General features: G+C 42.7%; 1 protein-coding gene across 2 annotated transcripts; it reads right to left on the bottom strand.

Moving 5' to 3' along the window:
• Positions 1-2,681: 2,681 nt before the first annotated feature.
• Positions 2,682-13,413, bottom strand: LOC125893562 (protein tyrosine phosphatase type IVA 3). Of its 2 annotated transcripts, none has more exons than XM_049584297.1 (7): positions 12,997-13,413; positions 8,611-9,099; positions 6,700-6,843; positions 6,459-6,551; positions 6,216-6,346; positions 5,709-5,783; positions 2,682-5,342 (listed from the first exon to the last, which is right to left on the bottom strand). In XM_049584297.1, exons 3-7 carry the CDS (start codon positions 6,817-6,819, stop codon positions 5,225-5,227), a joined length of 537 nt encoding a protein of 178 aa, XP_049440254.1. In that variant the 5' UTR covers positions 6,820-6,843; positions 8,611-9,099; positions 12,997-13,413; the 3' UTR covers positions 2,682-5,224. The 2 variants fall into 2 exon arrangements, with proteins under 2 accessions (XP_049440254.1, XP_049440255.1); XM_049584298.1 differs by lacking the exon at positions 12,997-13,413 and adding an exon at positions 12,581-12,701.
• Positions 13,414-15,448: the final 2,035 nt, after the last annotated feature.

Below are 15,448 nucleotides of genomic sequence, written 5' to 3'. Positions count from 1 at the left end.
GAAGCCGCAGGGACACCATCAGCCGCAGGTGTAGGACCAGCTACCCCAGGCGCGGAGCCACCTGAGCCGAAGGGCAAAGCACCAGTAGCCGCAGGCGGAGAGGGGCCAGCGGCCTTTCCAGAGCCAGGCGTTGCACAACCACCAGCAGCCGTGTGCAGAAAACTAGCGGCGGGGCTAGCACATTGGCTAGCTTTAGCTATGCTAACCAGGCGGAGATCTGGGCTTTCTGCTAGCAGCAGTCGCATCGTGGAGTCTCTTTCTGTCGCGGATCACAACTTCAGCCCAGGATGTCTGGAGGCTGGGTGTGGAGGAGGAGGAAGGCCGCGGACATGTGGAAGTATCCCATGGGACGGTGTCCTGGAGGGCCGCTTTGAGGGAGACAATGTGCAAGGACTGTTCGTGAGCCAGGTCCAAGCAGGAGGTCAGCATGGCCTGTTTATCTTGCAGTTCCTGAGAGAGTCGGCAGATGTCTTCCTTCAGGTCTGTAATCAGTTTGTTTGCTTTTGTGAGCATTGTGTTGTCACAGGCCATGGATGTAACACGTTGGCTAGCTTGAGCTATGCTAACGGCTAGGTGCAAGGGTAGGAGGTGCCGGTAGTCGGTGGGTCGATGCAAAACTAGGACAACAGTTAGTGGAGCCAGCAGGGTTGTGATGAGGTGGTAAGGGTGTATAGGTACCACTGTGGGGAGAAATAGTTTCTTGGATCAGCAACGTATCAGGCGTGGAGAGCAAGCTGCTAGTGCTGCTGTGCTGCATCAGATAATGATATCTGTACTCACCTTAGCCATCTTCAGAGGACAGAGAGTGTCTTCCAGCCGCATGAGGCAATGATGTCCACAGCCGCTGCAGAGGCAAGACAGGCGGCCGAGGTCAAAGGGCAAGCATTAGCGGCCGTAGCCAGCCAGCTGCTGCAGCTACATCCCTCCTCACTCAGCCTGCTGCTCCCACACCCTCACCAGCTCCTCCTCAATCGGCTCCTGTTCCCTTGTTGCCCACAGTCGTCCCTGAGCCCAAGTGGAAACTCCGGAGTGCTATGATGGAGATCCAGAAACCTGTGGCTCCTTTTTGATGAACTGTTCCCTGATGTTCTCCCTTTAGCCTCTTACATTCGCCTCAGAGCAGGCAAAGGTGGCCTTCACAATCAGTCACCTGATGGGCCGGGCTCGACTGTGAGGATCCGCTGAGTAGGAAAGACAGTCTCCAGCCTGCACCTCCTTTCAGTCATTTGCTGAGGAGCTATTTTGGCTTGGGGGTCTCCAGCTCAGAGGCTGCACAAGGGTGAATGGGCATAGAGCAAGGAGAGAGGACGGTGGCTGACTACTCCATCGACTTCTGCACCAAAGCCAGTCAGATCAGCAGGAACTCTGCTGTCCTGTATGACGCCTTCCTCCACGGCCTGGCTGACTACATCAAGGATGAGCTGGTCACCAATGATGTTCCCTCCATTGTGGATGAGATCACTGAGCTAGCCATCTGGATTGACCTCTGCATCCGGGCCTGTAGATGAGAGAGGCGTCAGGGGGCTCCACCCTGCCAGTTGTCATTCTGGTCCAGAGGGGCTCCTCCAGCAAATGGGGGAGTCTGAACCGATGCAGCTGGGCTGCACTTCCCTAACCCCTGAGGAACGGGAACGTCGACTCCACTCCAAGCTATGTATGTACTGTGGGAAGGCAGACTATATCAACCTGCCCAGCAAAAGCCAAAGCTCACCAGTAATTGTGGGGAAACGGGTGAGCTTGACAAAGACACTGCCTCCCCACAACAAAAGACCGCTGTTTCTAGCCCGGCTTCTCCTTGCTGATGGTCCTCATACCCTGGCAACCCTGGTTGACTCTGGTGCCGACATCTGCATAGTCGGCTCAGATGGGTTTCTCTGCCTCATCTGGTTCCAGCTCAGGCCCTAGATGGCCACAAATTGGGCACAGTCACACATCAGACCACCTACATTCCCATACTCTTGTCTGGCAACCACCACAAGACCATCCAGTTTTACATCCTTGGCGCTTCTTGTATGCTGCTCATCCTGGGTTACCCATATGGTTCCTTCAGCATAATCCCCACATTGAACAGAAAGAAAGGCACTGGAGACTTACATAAACTAATCACTGGCTGCAGGCAACATACATCCCTCTTAGTATCCAGCTGGGGCGGGTTTTTTCTTCATAGAGAAGAAGGACAAGACTTTGAGACCCTGCATAGACTTTCGAGGCCTGAATGAATCACTGTCAAGGTGGATGGAGGGAGGAGTTTTAGGGAAAAGTTTCACTGCAAATGCATATCAGTAAATGTTTGTTCATTTATGTGTTTCTTGTGTTTTAATGCTAAATCTACCTAAATGTTTCTTCCACAAGCCGCACAGAAACAATATGCTTCATATGAGCATGCTCATCAAGCTCTAAGGCTGACTTAACTTAAACTTCTAGTCCATTTGCAGCAACAATAATAGTGTCTATTGTAGACAATTAAGAGGTAATAAATCGACGGATCATTCAATTTGCTAAGTGTATTTTCTTTTGATGGCATATTAATTCTTAACAGGGTTTAATCAATTCTTTGTTTTTCCCTCATGTTTGTATACTTTTTTAATCAATAACCAGCAGAATTGAATATCATCAGGGTGCAAAAAAGGGATCCATGTAGACACAGTAAAACAGACAGAAAAAAATATGAAAAACTAAAATACAGGGACAACCTTTATTAAACAATGCAATAATTTACAGACATTTACAGCATTTGTTTTTACATTAAAAAAAAAGTGTCAGCTCCGGCCAGTCCCAATGGTTAACAATGGCTAAAAACTGTACATACACACACACACACACACACACACACACACACACACACACACATTCAAACAAACACACACACACACACACACACACACACACACACACACATCATATGAACAAGTAAACTTTAGCCAGTCAGTAGGTAGGTAAAGATGGTGGATTTTCTTTCCTGTCTCCTTCTTTACTTCATTTTACACCCTCTGCTCTTATTACTTTCTCACAAATTGTTGTTCGGGACATCAGACAATGAGGAGACTGTCACAAGCAATGTACTAATGCGTACAAAAAGCTCTATCACTCTATCACCAGCAAAAATGAAGCAGTAACCAACATGCATCATTCAGGAACAATACAAGTGAATAGGTAAACTCCACCCCACAAGAAAACCTAACCTAGCCTTAATGATGCACAGCAATATCTGTGCTGAGATTAGACCATTATCTCAATTTATGCATTTATCATCCATGGATGAAGACTGAGAGATGGTGTCATCACCTGCTGATTAAATGACAATTCCTCTCTGACAAAATATTTTAATAACTGCAATGATTTAATATTCTTTGCAAATGTTTGTCATCGATGAATCAGAGGACTTCTAGAAGAATAAAAGTGATGCCTCATTTCATATTATTTACAACTAGTTTACACCTTTCTGTCATTTTAGAAAGTATTGTTACTGTAGAACTACTATTATCTTTTTATACAGCATATGTACTGTAAAGCTGGGGTAGGCAGAAATCTGGAAAAGGCAAAAAAAAAAAAAAGAAAAAGGGCAGAATTTGAAAAAACATCCTCCACGGGTGCCACAGTAGGCCGGTAGCCAGCAGCAGCACCGGGTCTAATCTTTGTAACAGCAGCAACAGAAAGTTTGCTGATCCAGCTCTGGCTCCTGTTAGCAGAAGGCTAAACTTTTAGCAATATTTCATCTCCATCTCTGAAATGCTGTGCTGCTACTGACACTTTACTGTGTTTATTGTCAGATTCTCTTTCAGACTCTCTTTTTGATAAGTCTCTCGTCCCTCTTTGGGTTATTTTTTTTGTTGCCAAGCTGGAGATAGCAACTTTCTCTGCAGGATTCTCCACTGCTGAATCAGGCTTTCACCGAACGGACGTACTCGCACATCTGTATTAGTAGAACAGCCAGCAGGAACAATCTCTGTCTGAAGTGACCCGTGATTGGCCAAAGTCTCTTGTTACGGACCAAATTTTCCAAAACATGAAGAGAGCCAAGAGAAAGTGCAGAAGTCTTGTTTTCTCTCAGACCACTCGAATTTCAATTTGCTTAATGTTTATTATGGGGGGGGAGGGGGGGGGGGGGGGCGGGTTTGCCCAGTGATGCCCAAATTAAACTGCCTACCCCAGCTGTATTCCTGGTTTGAAATGAGCTGCTGCTGACAAAGATGTCTCCATCTGTGGGTGTCGGTAAACAGAGCATAATATAATGCACACACTGATATGTAAACACATAACTTGAGCTCAATGAAGTCATATTAAAACGGTGAATTAGTCAACACCAAATGAAGGCTTTATATTTACCACAGTGCTTCACCTAGCATTTTAGAAGCTGTTTTTTAAGAGATTTTTAATGAATGGCAGAAAATAGTGGGATGAAAATGAGCCCTTGTATCTCCAGTTACACTGAGAACAGACACCAACAGGAATAATGTAAAAGAGAGAGTCAACTTTGAGTTTTGACACAAATTTACAGTAAAAACACTGACCCGCTAAAATGATTTTAGCCCTGTGTTTAAGTGTGTATAGTTTTAGTCTCCCAACATTGTTTAAAAAGTATGTAAAGGGTTTTTCATTCCATAAAACAGAAAGAATCACAGCAATACTGCATGTCCTTTTACACCCTGATCAAGGTGATGTTTAAACAGAATCAGCATCTGAAAAAAGTAATGTAAATTCAGTGGTATTCTCACAAAATATCTGGTATGATTTGAGGTTTTGAAGGCCAATATAATTTATATCATAATAAATCCCCTTTGTCCCCTTTGGTGCTCACTATGGATTTGTTTCGTCAAAAATAACAATGTGATTTATAAACCTCAACACACTATCTCTGACCCAGCTCTGTCTCTAGAACAAATATGCATCACAAATTTGCCACAAAACGTAACTTTTTATGTGATTTTTCTCTCCCTCGCCTATCTTTGTCAGTTTTTTTTCACTGTAAACTATATTTTAAAGCAAACATGCCGATTAAATAATCTTTAAAAGTCAAGAAGTCTAAAGCTGGAGTAAAAACATTCAAAATTGTCGGGGTACACATGGACTAATGAAGCCCATATATTTTAGTGTTTGTGACAATGACACAAGGCTCGTATGGTGGTATTCCTGAGAGCATTTGAGGGGCACAATATGTCTGAGTATGTGTGTGTGTGTGTGTGTGTGTGTGTGTGTGTGTCTGTGTCTGTGTGTCTGTGTGTGTTCACATTGTGCAACACTTGTTCTTTTGTGCATGAGAGTCTTTGAAGCGGAGTCTCTGCTTGGATCTGTATTTCTCCAGGTAGGTTAGCTGTTTACTGTTGATGGCTCCACGACGCTTCCTGAAACACACAAAGACAAGCAGCGTTTGATGGAAGTGTGTGATGTAACCCTTCTTAATTACCCTCATTGCACAAACCAAATCTGGAGTAGTGCTTTATAATTGGGTCCTCAGCATGCGTTGCTGTCTGCCACATTGTCCTCCTTGGTACCACCACCAGATGGCACCAAAGAGAGAGAATTTCCATTTCTATACACATCAGTGTTAAAATATTGCATAAACTGTTTTTGTGGTGTAAAGATGTGTTCCTAAATAGTGTTAAATATTTACATATTAGATGAAGCTGTCTTGTGACTACTACAGCAATGCTCTTTTACCATACTTGCTACTTCTGTATGATGAGGACATAGCGTATAAATGAACTTACTGTCTGATGAGTTGGATAGCATCTTCATACTTCATCCCACTCTCTATCAGAGCTAGAGCAACCAGCACAGGAGCCCTGTATGCATGCGCAAACACACACACACAGTCATGTCTGCGTCTGTTGAGTCTGCTGTTGTCTTCGTAAAAATAACCAGTTTATCTTCATCTTGAAAAAGGTTTAAAAATACTGTTTGGAAATGGAGAGATCAGGTGACAGCTACTGCTTTTGTCTCAGGTTTCGTCACTTTTCTAACTAGAATCTGTTCCTGTGTGTGTGTGTGTGTGTGTGTGTGTGTGTGTGTGTGTGTGTGTACAACAAAACTTATCAGATCTTATCATCCAGTTATGTTGTGTACAATATCATCATATGTGTGGGACAGTAGGCTACTGACTGTGGGACTCCAACCAACCAATCACACCTCGTCTTATATTCAGCACATAATAATAATAATAATACAGACTGTATTAGATGTATCCATTTTGTTTGTTTGTTAGATGTGTCTTTCACCTCCCCAGTCCCGCCACACAGTGAACAGCCACGCAGCATCCTGGATCCTCCTGAAACTTCTTCCTCAGCAGACTCAACCAATCATCAACCAGCTTACTGGGGGGCGGGGCTCCGTCATCAAACGGCCAATCCTGGAATAAAAGCAGAACAGAACAGTACTCCTGGCACTCTGTATTTTGTCATAGAATGACTACATCTGAGTATGAATGCTGCGTGTTTAGTGTGTGAAAAGTATGTGCTCACCACCACAGTGATGCCGTCTTTCTCCAACGGTGTTTTATCATAGGTGACATCGCAGACTCGAACAACTGTGGTGGCACCGTAGCGCTTCAGGTCCTGACAGGGACAACACAGGAGATGATTTTCACAATACACAATAGATCAGTTCAATTCAGTTAAAATGTCTCTTAGTCGTTTCAGTAGCATGTCAGCAAGGGAAACAGCACATACAGTTTATACACACACGAAAACACACATTTCTTACCTCTATGAAGGCGCTGAGTGTGCTGTCTGTGGGGTTGTGTGTGATGAGGAATCTCATGTTCTTGTGGCACAGTTCCACTGGAGCTGGACGATTCATGGTGCCCAGTGTGGCCTTTGACATCCAAGGATGACCTCTGACCTTTTACTGTCAAGGAGAAATATACTGCATATGAATAACATGCTGTCAAATATTTGGCATTTTTAAGGCTCTTGGACATATAAAAAAAAACACAAAAAGTCCTCATAAGGTCTTAAACAGCTTTAACAAGTTAAGCTAAAAGTTACTTTAAAGGGACTCCAAATCAAAAATACATTTTTTTTCTCTCAACTATAGTGTTATTTATTAATCTAGACTGTTTTGGTGTAAGTTGCTGAGTGTTGGCGATATCAGCCGTAGAGATGTCTGCCTTCTCTCCAATATAATGGAACTAGGTGGCACTTGGTGTGCGGTGCTTCAAGTGCTACAAAATACATTTGATATGTATATTTTATTTTGGCGTGAACTTGGGTTTTGCTGACCACAGAACACTCAGTTTTCCAGATTTGTCTCAACCATTTCCGATGGCTGATTTCTATTTGGCTGCTTCAGTTTCAGGGTCCTATTATTGTTTGTGCTGGCTCACTGTCATACTGTCATGCTCACTGGGACCCTTGAATATAACAGAGCCATCACTGATGTAACACATGTGCTTTTTCTACTATGACGACTCATAATGTCTGCTATGAAAAAGGTCTTTTCAGCTAAACCTGCCCACACACTGCAACCTTCCTGACCACATTTCTGCAAGTGTTTTCAAATGCAACCAAACCTGTTACATTCTTAAGACATCTCCAGACTCACAACATGGTCACATATTCACAGTCCTTTTATGTAAATCTCATTGGTGGTCGTTTTATATAAGTCTCAGCGGTGTTCAAAGAGGAATCTATTACTGTAGTGAGAGGCCCTCCACCCCCACAGGCTCTTAAACCTCATCTCCAAACTGTGCAGGTAGGCGCAGACTGCTGTTGATTGACATCTCCCTCAGGCTCTGTTAAGGTGGGACAACTCACACCTCTATCTATTGGTACACTGAGTTCTGACCTAACATAATTCCTATCATAGCTCTGCTCAACTTTATCTGCGGGTTTGAGAAGAGACATCAAATTAAAAAGTCTCATATCATCATATCTTTCACTGATCTTGAATTTTATGAATGCAGATAAGGATGCATTTTATAATCAAATATAAAAACAAAGATGACAAAGTTGTAGCTGTCAATGGAGCATCTGCTTTATAGAGTGTCTCCTGTGGACTGGCATTGCTCTTTCTCACATTTCAAATAAGATAACAGGGATGTGAGTGTATTTTAGGATGGAATTTTAATTTCAATAATTCAGGGATGCCTAACATACCCAAACACATACACAGACACTATTCTTGTTGGGGTACTGATAAGAACTATTGGGTTGATATCAGAGTCCTCACATGCTGGTCAAACAGAAGCAAATATGAAGCCAGTGACGACTTTGGGCTTAACTGTCTGACTAAAGGAGCTTGTCGTAGCCAATGCTGCATATTCATATTATAGAGTACCATGTTATTTTGGTTTACACTTCCCAAGAACACAGGAGAGCCATACCTGGACTCAAATAAGGTAATTTCACCTGTATTTTAATCGTGCAACAACTTCTAAAAAAAAAAAAATGTGAAATAGCACTGAAAATGTACAAGGTAATGTATTTCTATGCAAGGTCTGGGATGTATTATCATTATTGTGGATAAATGCTAAAGCTAAAAGCTTTCAGACCACACTGACCAAAGTAAACAAACGACCACAGCATCCTGTAATCAGGCCAGAACAAGTCAGGAGGTAAAGGTGTTGGTACATCACTATATTTAGTCAAGCTCTGGTTACCAGCCACGCCTCACCTTTGGCTCCAGCTGAAGCAGGTAGCTGTTTAAATCAGGTCTCCAGGACTTCCTGTCTCTTGTCAACTTCCTGTTGGGGGACTTTGTTTTTTATCGCCTTGAAAGTATTTTCCCCAATTCTGAGATCCTGTTGTCTTACTCCATCACTTGACTGTATCCTACAGTTCAGGAAGTCACAGTGTGCAGCTATCTCTCTCTCTCTCTCTCTCTGTCTCTCTGCTTTTATCTCTCTTATTGTCACTGCTTCAGTCCTTCTCTCTCTGTGTCTCTCAGTAGTGCTCTCGTTCCTTCTCTCTCCAGTTAGCTTCCGGTGTCGAGGCCCCACGAGTTACCCCATTAGCTGGCTGGTTCAGAGGGCAAAGGCCAACAGTCTTTCAGGTTTCACAGCCGCAGGACTGCATTGTGCAGCTTCATCCCAGACAGGCTCTAAATGTGTTGGGCGTGGCAGTAGTCACCACTCCGCCGCACAAACTCCATCAACCAGCAGTTCTACGGTACAAAACATAACAAAATGATTAGCTCTTTCCATGATAAACTTTCGGAAAACAGTAATAAAAATGATTAAATGGTTTCATAAATAATACACACAATGCAGCATTTGTTCCAGTGTTCCAAACACGGTATCTGCAAAATCTGCCCATAAAATATATGATTAAATATACTAATGACAGCCTTCATCAGTAATGTGAAGAGCAGCTTATGTCCATATCCATGAACACAGAAACACGTGTTTGCATACAGATCTTAAATGACTTACCATTGAACGCACTAAACAAAAGTATGATTATTAGTTTTAAATGTCAAAACTGATTAAGATTTCTGCATGCAAAAACGTCACAACTGCAGCCTATCACTAATGAACCCAAGAAGACTTTCAAAAAATTGATTGGTCCATGTAATGATTTAAAATGAATATTTAAATTAACAAGCCAGACACTGCCAAATACAAAGACCATTAGCTCATAGTGTTTGAAATATCAGTTGTGTGCACACACACATACATACACAACAAGTAAACTATCACCTTATGTAGTTACTGAACGATGTACAAAAGTGCTCCTGCTTGCATGGAAAGGACAAGAAAGCTGGGGGAACAGATGACAGATGCAGCATGGGGTAGAGAATCTAATACATGATGTGGCTCACAAAATATGGAAAATGTTATTAGATCAGCCTGCACGATATCAGCCAAATTAAATTTGGTCTGAAGAGGAGAAAAAAAAAGACAGATAAAGTCTGTAAACCGCTGGCCTACTTAATGTGCTGGGAGGACTCTAAGTGTAGAAGAGTAGTGAATGTGAGGGCATTTCCTCGGCCCTGGGGACAAAATATCAAATGTTGAGTACAAACTGTAAAACAGAATAAAAAGGAGGGTTAGCTCACTTGCTACTTTAGCTAGAGCAGGTCTTCAGAGACTTAGGCTGGAATGACTTTGTTGATGAATTTGCCAGTTTAATTGACACATATTGACTTTGGATTGCAAAGTGCTTGTTGATAAGTGTCATCCAACTCTTTTTTGAGTTCCTTCGTTGCATCTTTAATGTATGCCAGATCACTAATTTTTGAAAAATGCAACAGCAGCCACTGACTTTGGCATATTTTGTCATGCAAACAACTGTTGTTAAAATAATGGTCTATAATTTGTGTGTAACAGCTCATTTCCATTGGGCTGAAGTCCAGTTATACAATATGCTTTACTACTGGTTTAGTATATCTGTAGACATTTTACATTTGCCTCATTCTCTCCAGGTGAATATTAAGTACTTTAGTGGAAACATAAAGGATGCACAATGGTTGGAAATTCAAATGCAGTTTCTTCAAAAGACAACAAGTATAATACTCTACTTAAAAGGCCACCAACAATTACAGAAAACTGTTTGATAACCCTAGATTGGGACTAAACATAATGTAGTTAAGAGATAGGTGTTGTACCCAAGGCAGGAAATAAACCACAAATGCTGATAATCTATTATTCTATGGACAACAGGAAGAGGTAGTGAGGGAAATATAATGGGAAGTGGACAAAGGTGTAAGCTTCCTCTCACTTAAGTGCCCAAACATTCAGACAAACAACAAGGGAAAGTCCAGAGGTACTCTGGGTAATCCGTCCTCACCTCCTCATCTCAGCTCTGACAACACACACACACACACACACACACACACACACACACACTTCATAATCACATGCCGACTTACTCTCCCAGAAGAGTGCGGTCTATTCCAGGTTGTTGACCATCTATTATTAGGAATTTATCCTGTGTTACCACTAATCAGGACAGAGGTCAATTGTTTTCCATCCAGTCAATTCGAAGTGAAGAAAGGATATTTATTCTACTTAAAGGGACAGTTCACCCCAAAATTAAAAGTATATATATTTCCTCTTAACTGTAGTGCTGTTTTTATCAATCTAAATTGTTTTGGTGTGAGTTGCCAAGATGTTGTAGATATCAGCTGTAGAGATGTCTGCTTTCTCTCAAACACGATGGAAGTAGATGGCACTGAGCTTGTGGTGCTCAAGACACCAAACACCCCCCCCACCCCCCCCCACCCCCCACCCCCACCTCCAATACATTAAAAAAAAAAAAAAACTCAACAGCAATGTCTCTTTCCAGAAATCATGACCCAATTACTCAAGATAATCCACAGACCTTGTGAGCAGTTTCATGTAGGAACTATTGTCCCTCTACTTCACTCACCAACCAACCATATCACCACACAGATGGAAGCATGTGTCTACTGCTAGCTCACCAAGCACCACTGAGATAGTTAGCGTTTATAGCTCAGCCCATGGATGTATAAAGAGAACTAGATAAAGTGCTAGAGGCAGGGCCCTGATTATTCCCATCAAAGTTGCTCAGTGGCACATAAAGCCAAAAAAATTCAACTTCCCAGGTATAAATTACCTGGATTTTCTACATCCTTGCACCCAGGTTTAGCATGCCACTAGCTTGAATGGGGATAAAACAATTTATTGCACAACTCTACCAGACTTTCAAAGTGTTATCAGACCAAATAAATCTAATTCTGGTCCATCAGCGCTGTTCCTGAGGGCTTGGCTCAGCCGAGAAGGACACCATTAATGTTTACATCTGGTGCTGTCAAAAGCACAAGACTCTTGTCTGTGAGTAGATGCTAATATCTCCAACACTCAGCAACTCACACCAAAACAATCTAAATTGATAAATAGCACTACAGGTATGAGAAAAAAATATGTATTTTGTTTGGGGGTGAACTGTCCCTTTAAATGGCTTTCATGTATTTTACAGCCTCATGTAACACAGGCACAACACACAGGATAAAACAAATTCATATCACACAAAGCAACACAGCAGAAGCTACTGTCACAGACAAAACAGGGCAGTAAACTCACTAAAATCAAGTGACAGATGAGGTATATAAACACTCTAAAGCATCTAACATTTATTTCTTTTATTTAAATACTAAATCTGCAGTCATTTTAGGCATTTAGCTGACATTTGAAGCCAAGTGACTTAATAGAAAAACATCATATGAAAGCATAAAGGAGCATGAGGGGAAATGGCCAGACGGTAGCAATAATTCCAATTAAAACTGCAAGGCTGGTCTTCCCTGTTACCTTAGAGCCCAGTTTGGTTTGTAAAAACAGGTGCAGGTCCCCAGTTGGTCATCTGGCTGCCTGACTGTTTCCCTGTCACAGGCCAAATAAGTTAAATATGGATCTCAATATTATTTCAGAGCCGCGTCAGGCTCCCAAACTTTTCTACAGTACCTGCAGTGTGCAATCCAACAGTAAGCTTGTAAGTTAGTAGTAAAGACAGCAACAAGGCAGGTTAGTAGTACCCTCAATTAGGATCAGTGCTGTTAAAGCACATTCACATCTGCTGCCCTCATAACTACAGAGGAGTTTTTTCTGCATCACGTCACTCTGAAAAACAAGATGTGCTAAATGCCTAAATCTGAGTTGTTTAGACTGTACAGCCATCCCTCTTACCTCAGTGGACAGCTTGGCTGCTGAACAGGAAAATCCACAAACCAGTTAGTCCTGCAAAAGCAGCAGCAGCAGCCCCACAACAGTGAGTGCTGACATACAACCAGCTGACTGCCTGTTATAGTAAGCCCCTGTAGACACTGAATACCTGCAGCTGTATTTATAGCTGTATCTATACCAGCAGCTGATTCTATGACACAACACATTTTTTTGTGGAAGCGATAGTCTGCGATGCATCACAGCCTGTTCCAGTGAAGAACTGTGATAAGCTTGATTATTATCTGGGGTCCCACTACTGTGGAAATCATTGTATCTACATTTGTTATCTGACACTTACTGTTCTCAAAAGTTAGACTTACTATGATATTATAAAAACAGAAACAACCCAAACACAATGTCGAGAAAGTGATTGTCCTTACCTGCTATTCAATGACATCCCCAACCACAGACTTCAGTTCTTCTGCCTCTTCTCCACAGTAAACTCCACCTGCTTCTTGTCTGTTTCTGCCTCTATACGCTGAAATGTCTGATGGTCAACCAGCAGAAAAAAATCTTCCTGCAACAACCTGTTGCTCTGCCCCACTGTAACACTGCACTACCCACCTCTCCCTGTACCTCCTGGCCTCTCAGCAGCCGCTGCGATGTTTGTACTGTACGTGCAGTGTAGCTCTACCTTGCTGTAGCAGTGCAACTGAGGATCTGCTGTGAGCTGGTCTAATCAGGCTGAGCAGCCATCTGACCCTGACAGCCCTGTCACTACCAGAACACTCTACAGTTAATGCTCTTAGAGGGAGAGGAGAAGAGCCTCACTCCCTCCTCCTCCTCCTCCTCCTCCTCCTCCTCTTCATCCACTCGACTCGACTCCTTTTTCCCTCCCCTCTTGCTGGGTAAAGAAGAGGTGCTGTTCCCCCTCCTCCTTTCCTCTCCTCTCCTCTCCTCACCATTCCTATAGGCTGATGATTGCAAGGTCCAGTCAAGGAAGTCGTTGGTCTAACATACAGCGTGGTGTGAGCAACAAAATAAATACACATCAGTGTTTTCTGTTCATGTTTCTCGTAAATGTAGCAAGAAGAATCTGTGAAACTGTCAGTCCAGTGAGGTTTTTTCTGCCATGACACGTCTGTCTGGTCCTTCTCTTGTTTTCCTTTCCTCCCTCTCTCCCCCCTTCCCCTGCCTGAACCAACTAAAAATAGACGGTCCTTTGAGCCACCAGACAGATTGGACAAGTCAAACCTTTGAGTCTCAGTTCATGGAAATAACTTTCTCCTTAACTGACAATAGTCTCAAGTTTGTTAAGCTCCTATTTACAGCCAAACTGCTGCATGAAGCCACTGTGTTGTTGTCGTAGTGCATCGGTCAATGTGTTTGTCAAGAAATCGCACAAACAGGGTGAAACCTGCAGGACACACTTTTTAAACTGAAGTCCTTTGAGGCAAATTTCAGAGAAACCCATGCAGCTTTGTGTTTTTTAAGTTTTAGTCTTCATTTTATCCAATTTGTTTACAAGCTTATGGTATTGATATGTGAGTCCAGGGAGTCACAAGGCAGTCATATGCAGAGACATCTCAAAGCAGGACAAGCTGGAGCCTCACCTCACTATCAATCACTTTGAGTAGAGGTTGACACGGCTGTTAACCCATGCACGGACCTTTAAAAAACATCTCTTACTAGCTAAAATTAGCCGAAGCACAACTTGAATGCTTTTTAGTTTATCACAGTCAAATGTTAATGTTTACAATCATTACTGTTGCTTATAGACAGGACGTTTCTGTGTGTATATGTGCTCTCAAAACTGGAGTAATGCTTGTTGCATGCATTGTGGTGGCAAGTTTCTAGCTTCTCTTTTATAGCCCAGTGTTATCCTACCTTTGATTTTCCTTATGGTGACCCTACACCTTTTTTGTAAATATAGCCATACGTAGTGATTAGCTGCAAGAGAGAGACCTTCAGAGAGACCAGAGAGAAGAAGCACATGATGGAAAAAGAGAAGACACCATTTTGTCTTGAAGTACTTTAATGAGGACCATGAACAACATCTAAACATAGAGGTGAGTATTGCTCGTCCACATACTGTACAGTACAGAAAGTTTACACCTTTTCAAGCGCAGGTGTTATCAGTATGTGTTGAGAGAGATGGGAACATGGGGGGACAGACGGGCATGGCATACAAGCAAAGGTTTGAGTGGAAAGTTCGCACCATGACATCACCCATCGGTTTGTGGAATAATGTTAAGTAGCATCGATTTGGCATGTTGGGTGTCGCTATCTTGGTTTTTTGGAGCCTGTGGTGACCATATTTATGAGTGCAGGGTGGATTTAACCGAAAACCGAAGGACACACTGTGGTAGCGACTTCTCAATCACAAAGTAGCCATGCCCTAAAGCATACCGTCCTTTATCATCTATTTCACTCTAAATGGGATCACAATATTCAAAATGAACATCATATTGTATTGAAGAAGACTTGAAAGTAGCGTTTAAAGCCATGAAATCATTAGGAAAATGCTTTCAGAGGTTAAATAAAGCGAGACGTAGGGTCATTTTGCATTGACTTCTTTCTGCCACCAAGTGGCAACTTCTGGGGCTGAAAAATAATGAGTAGGTATAGCTGCAGGTGGAGCAGCTATGTGGCCCACCCATCTTACCTACACAATCAGCACCCTCCCAGCCAACATTTCTATGTAGGGCCCACATGGTTTGTAAATGGGCTGAAAAATGGGCCCTATATTGGATTGTCAACAGGTTCTACAATGGCCCCATGCGGATTGCCCACATGGTTGATTTTACCCAAGTGGGCTCCAGATAAGATCCCCATGTCAGGCCCATACCAACTTGGCACTCAGGTAGCCCTAGCATAACCCAGCATGACCCA

The sequence above is a fragment of the Epinephelus fuscoguttatus genome, linkage group LG8 (genome assembly GCF_011397635.1).
Source record: "Epinephelus fuscoguttatus linkage group LG8, E.fuscoguttatus.final_Chr_v1".
In the NCBI taxonomy this organism is placed as follows: domain Eukaryota; kingdom Metazoa; phylum Chordata; class Actinopteri; order Perciformes; family Serranidae; genus Epinephelus; species Epinephelus fuscoguttatus.
The sequence above is the reverse complement of the archived record's forward strand: the minus strand, read 5'-3'. Positions and strand labels throughout refer to the sequence as shown.

Coding starts and splice junctions, on each gene's coding strand:
- LOC125893562 (XM_049584297.1), bottom strand. CDS start 6,819: ATGTCAAAGGCCACACTGGGCACCATGAATCGTCCAGCTCCAGTGGAA. Junction 5,784..6,215: donor TGTGTGGCGGGACTGGGGAG/GTGAAAGACACA, acceptor GCATGCATACAG/GGCTCCTGTGCTGGTTGCTC. Junction 5,343..5,708: donor GCTATCCAACTCATCAGACA/GTAAGTTCATTT, acceptor TGTGTGTTTCAG/GAAGCGTCGTGGAGCCATCA.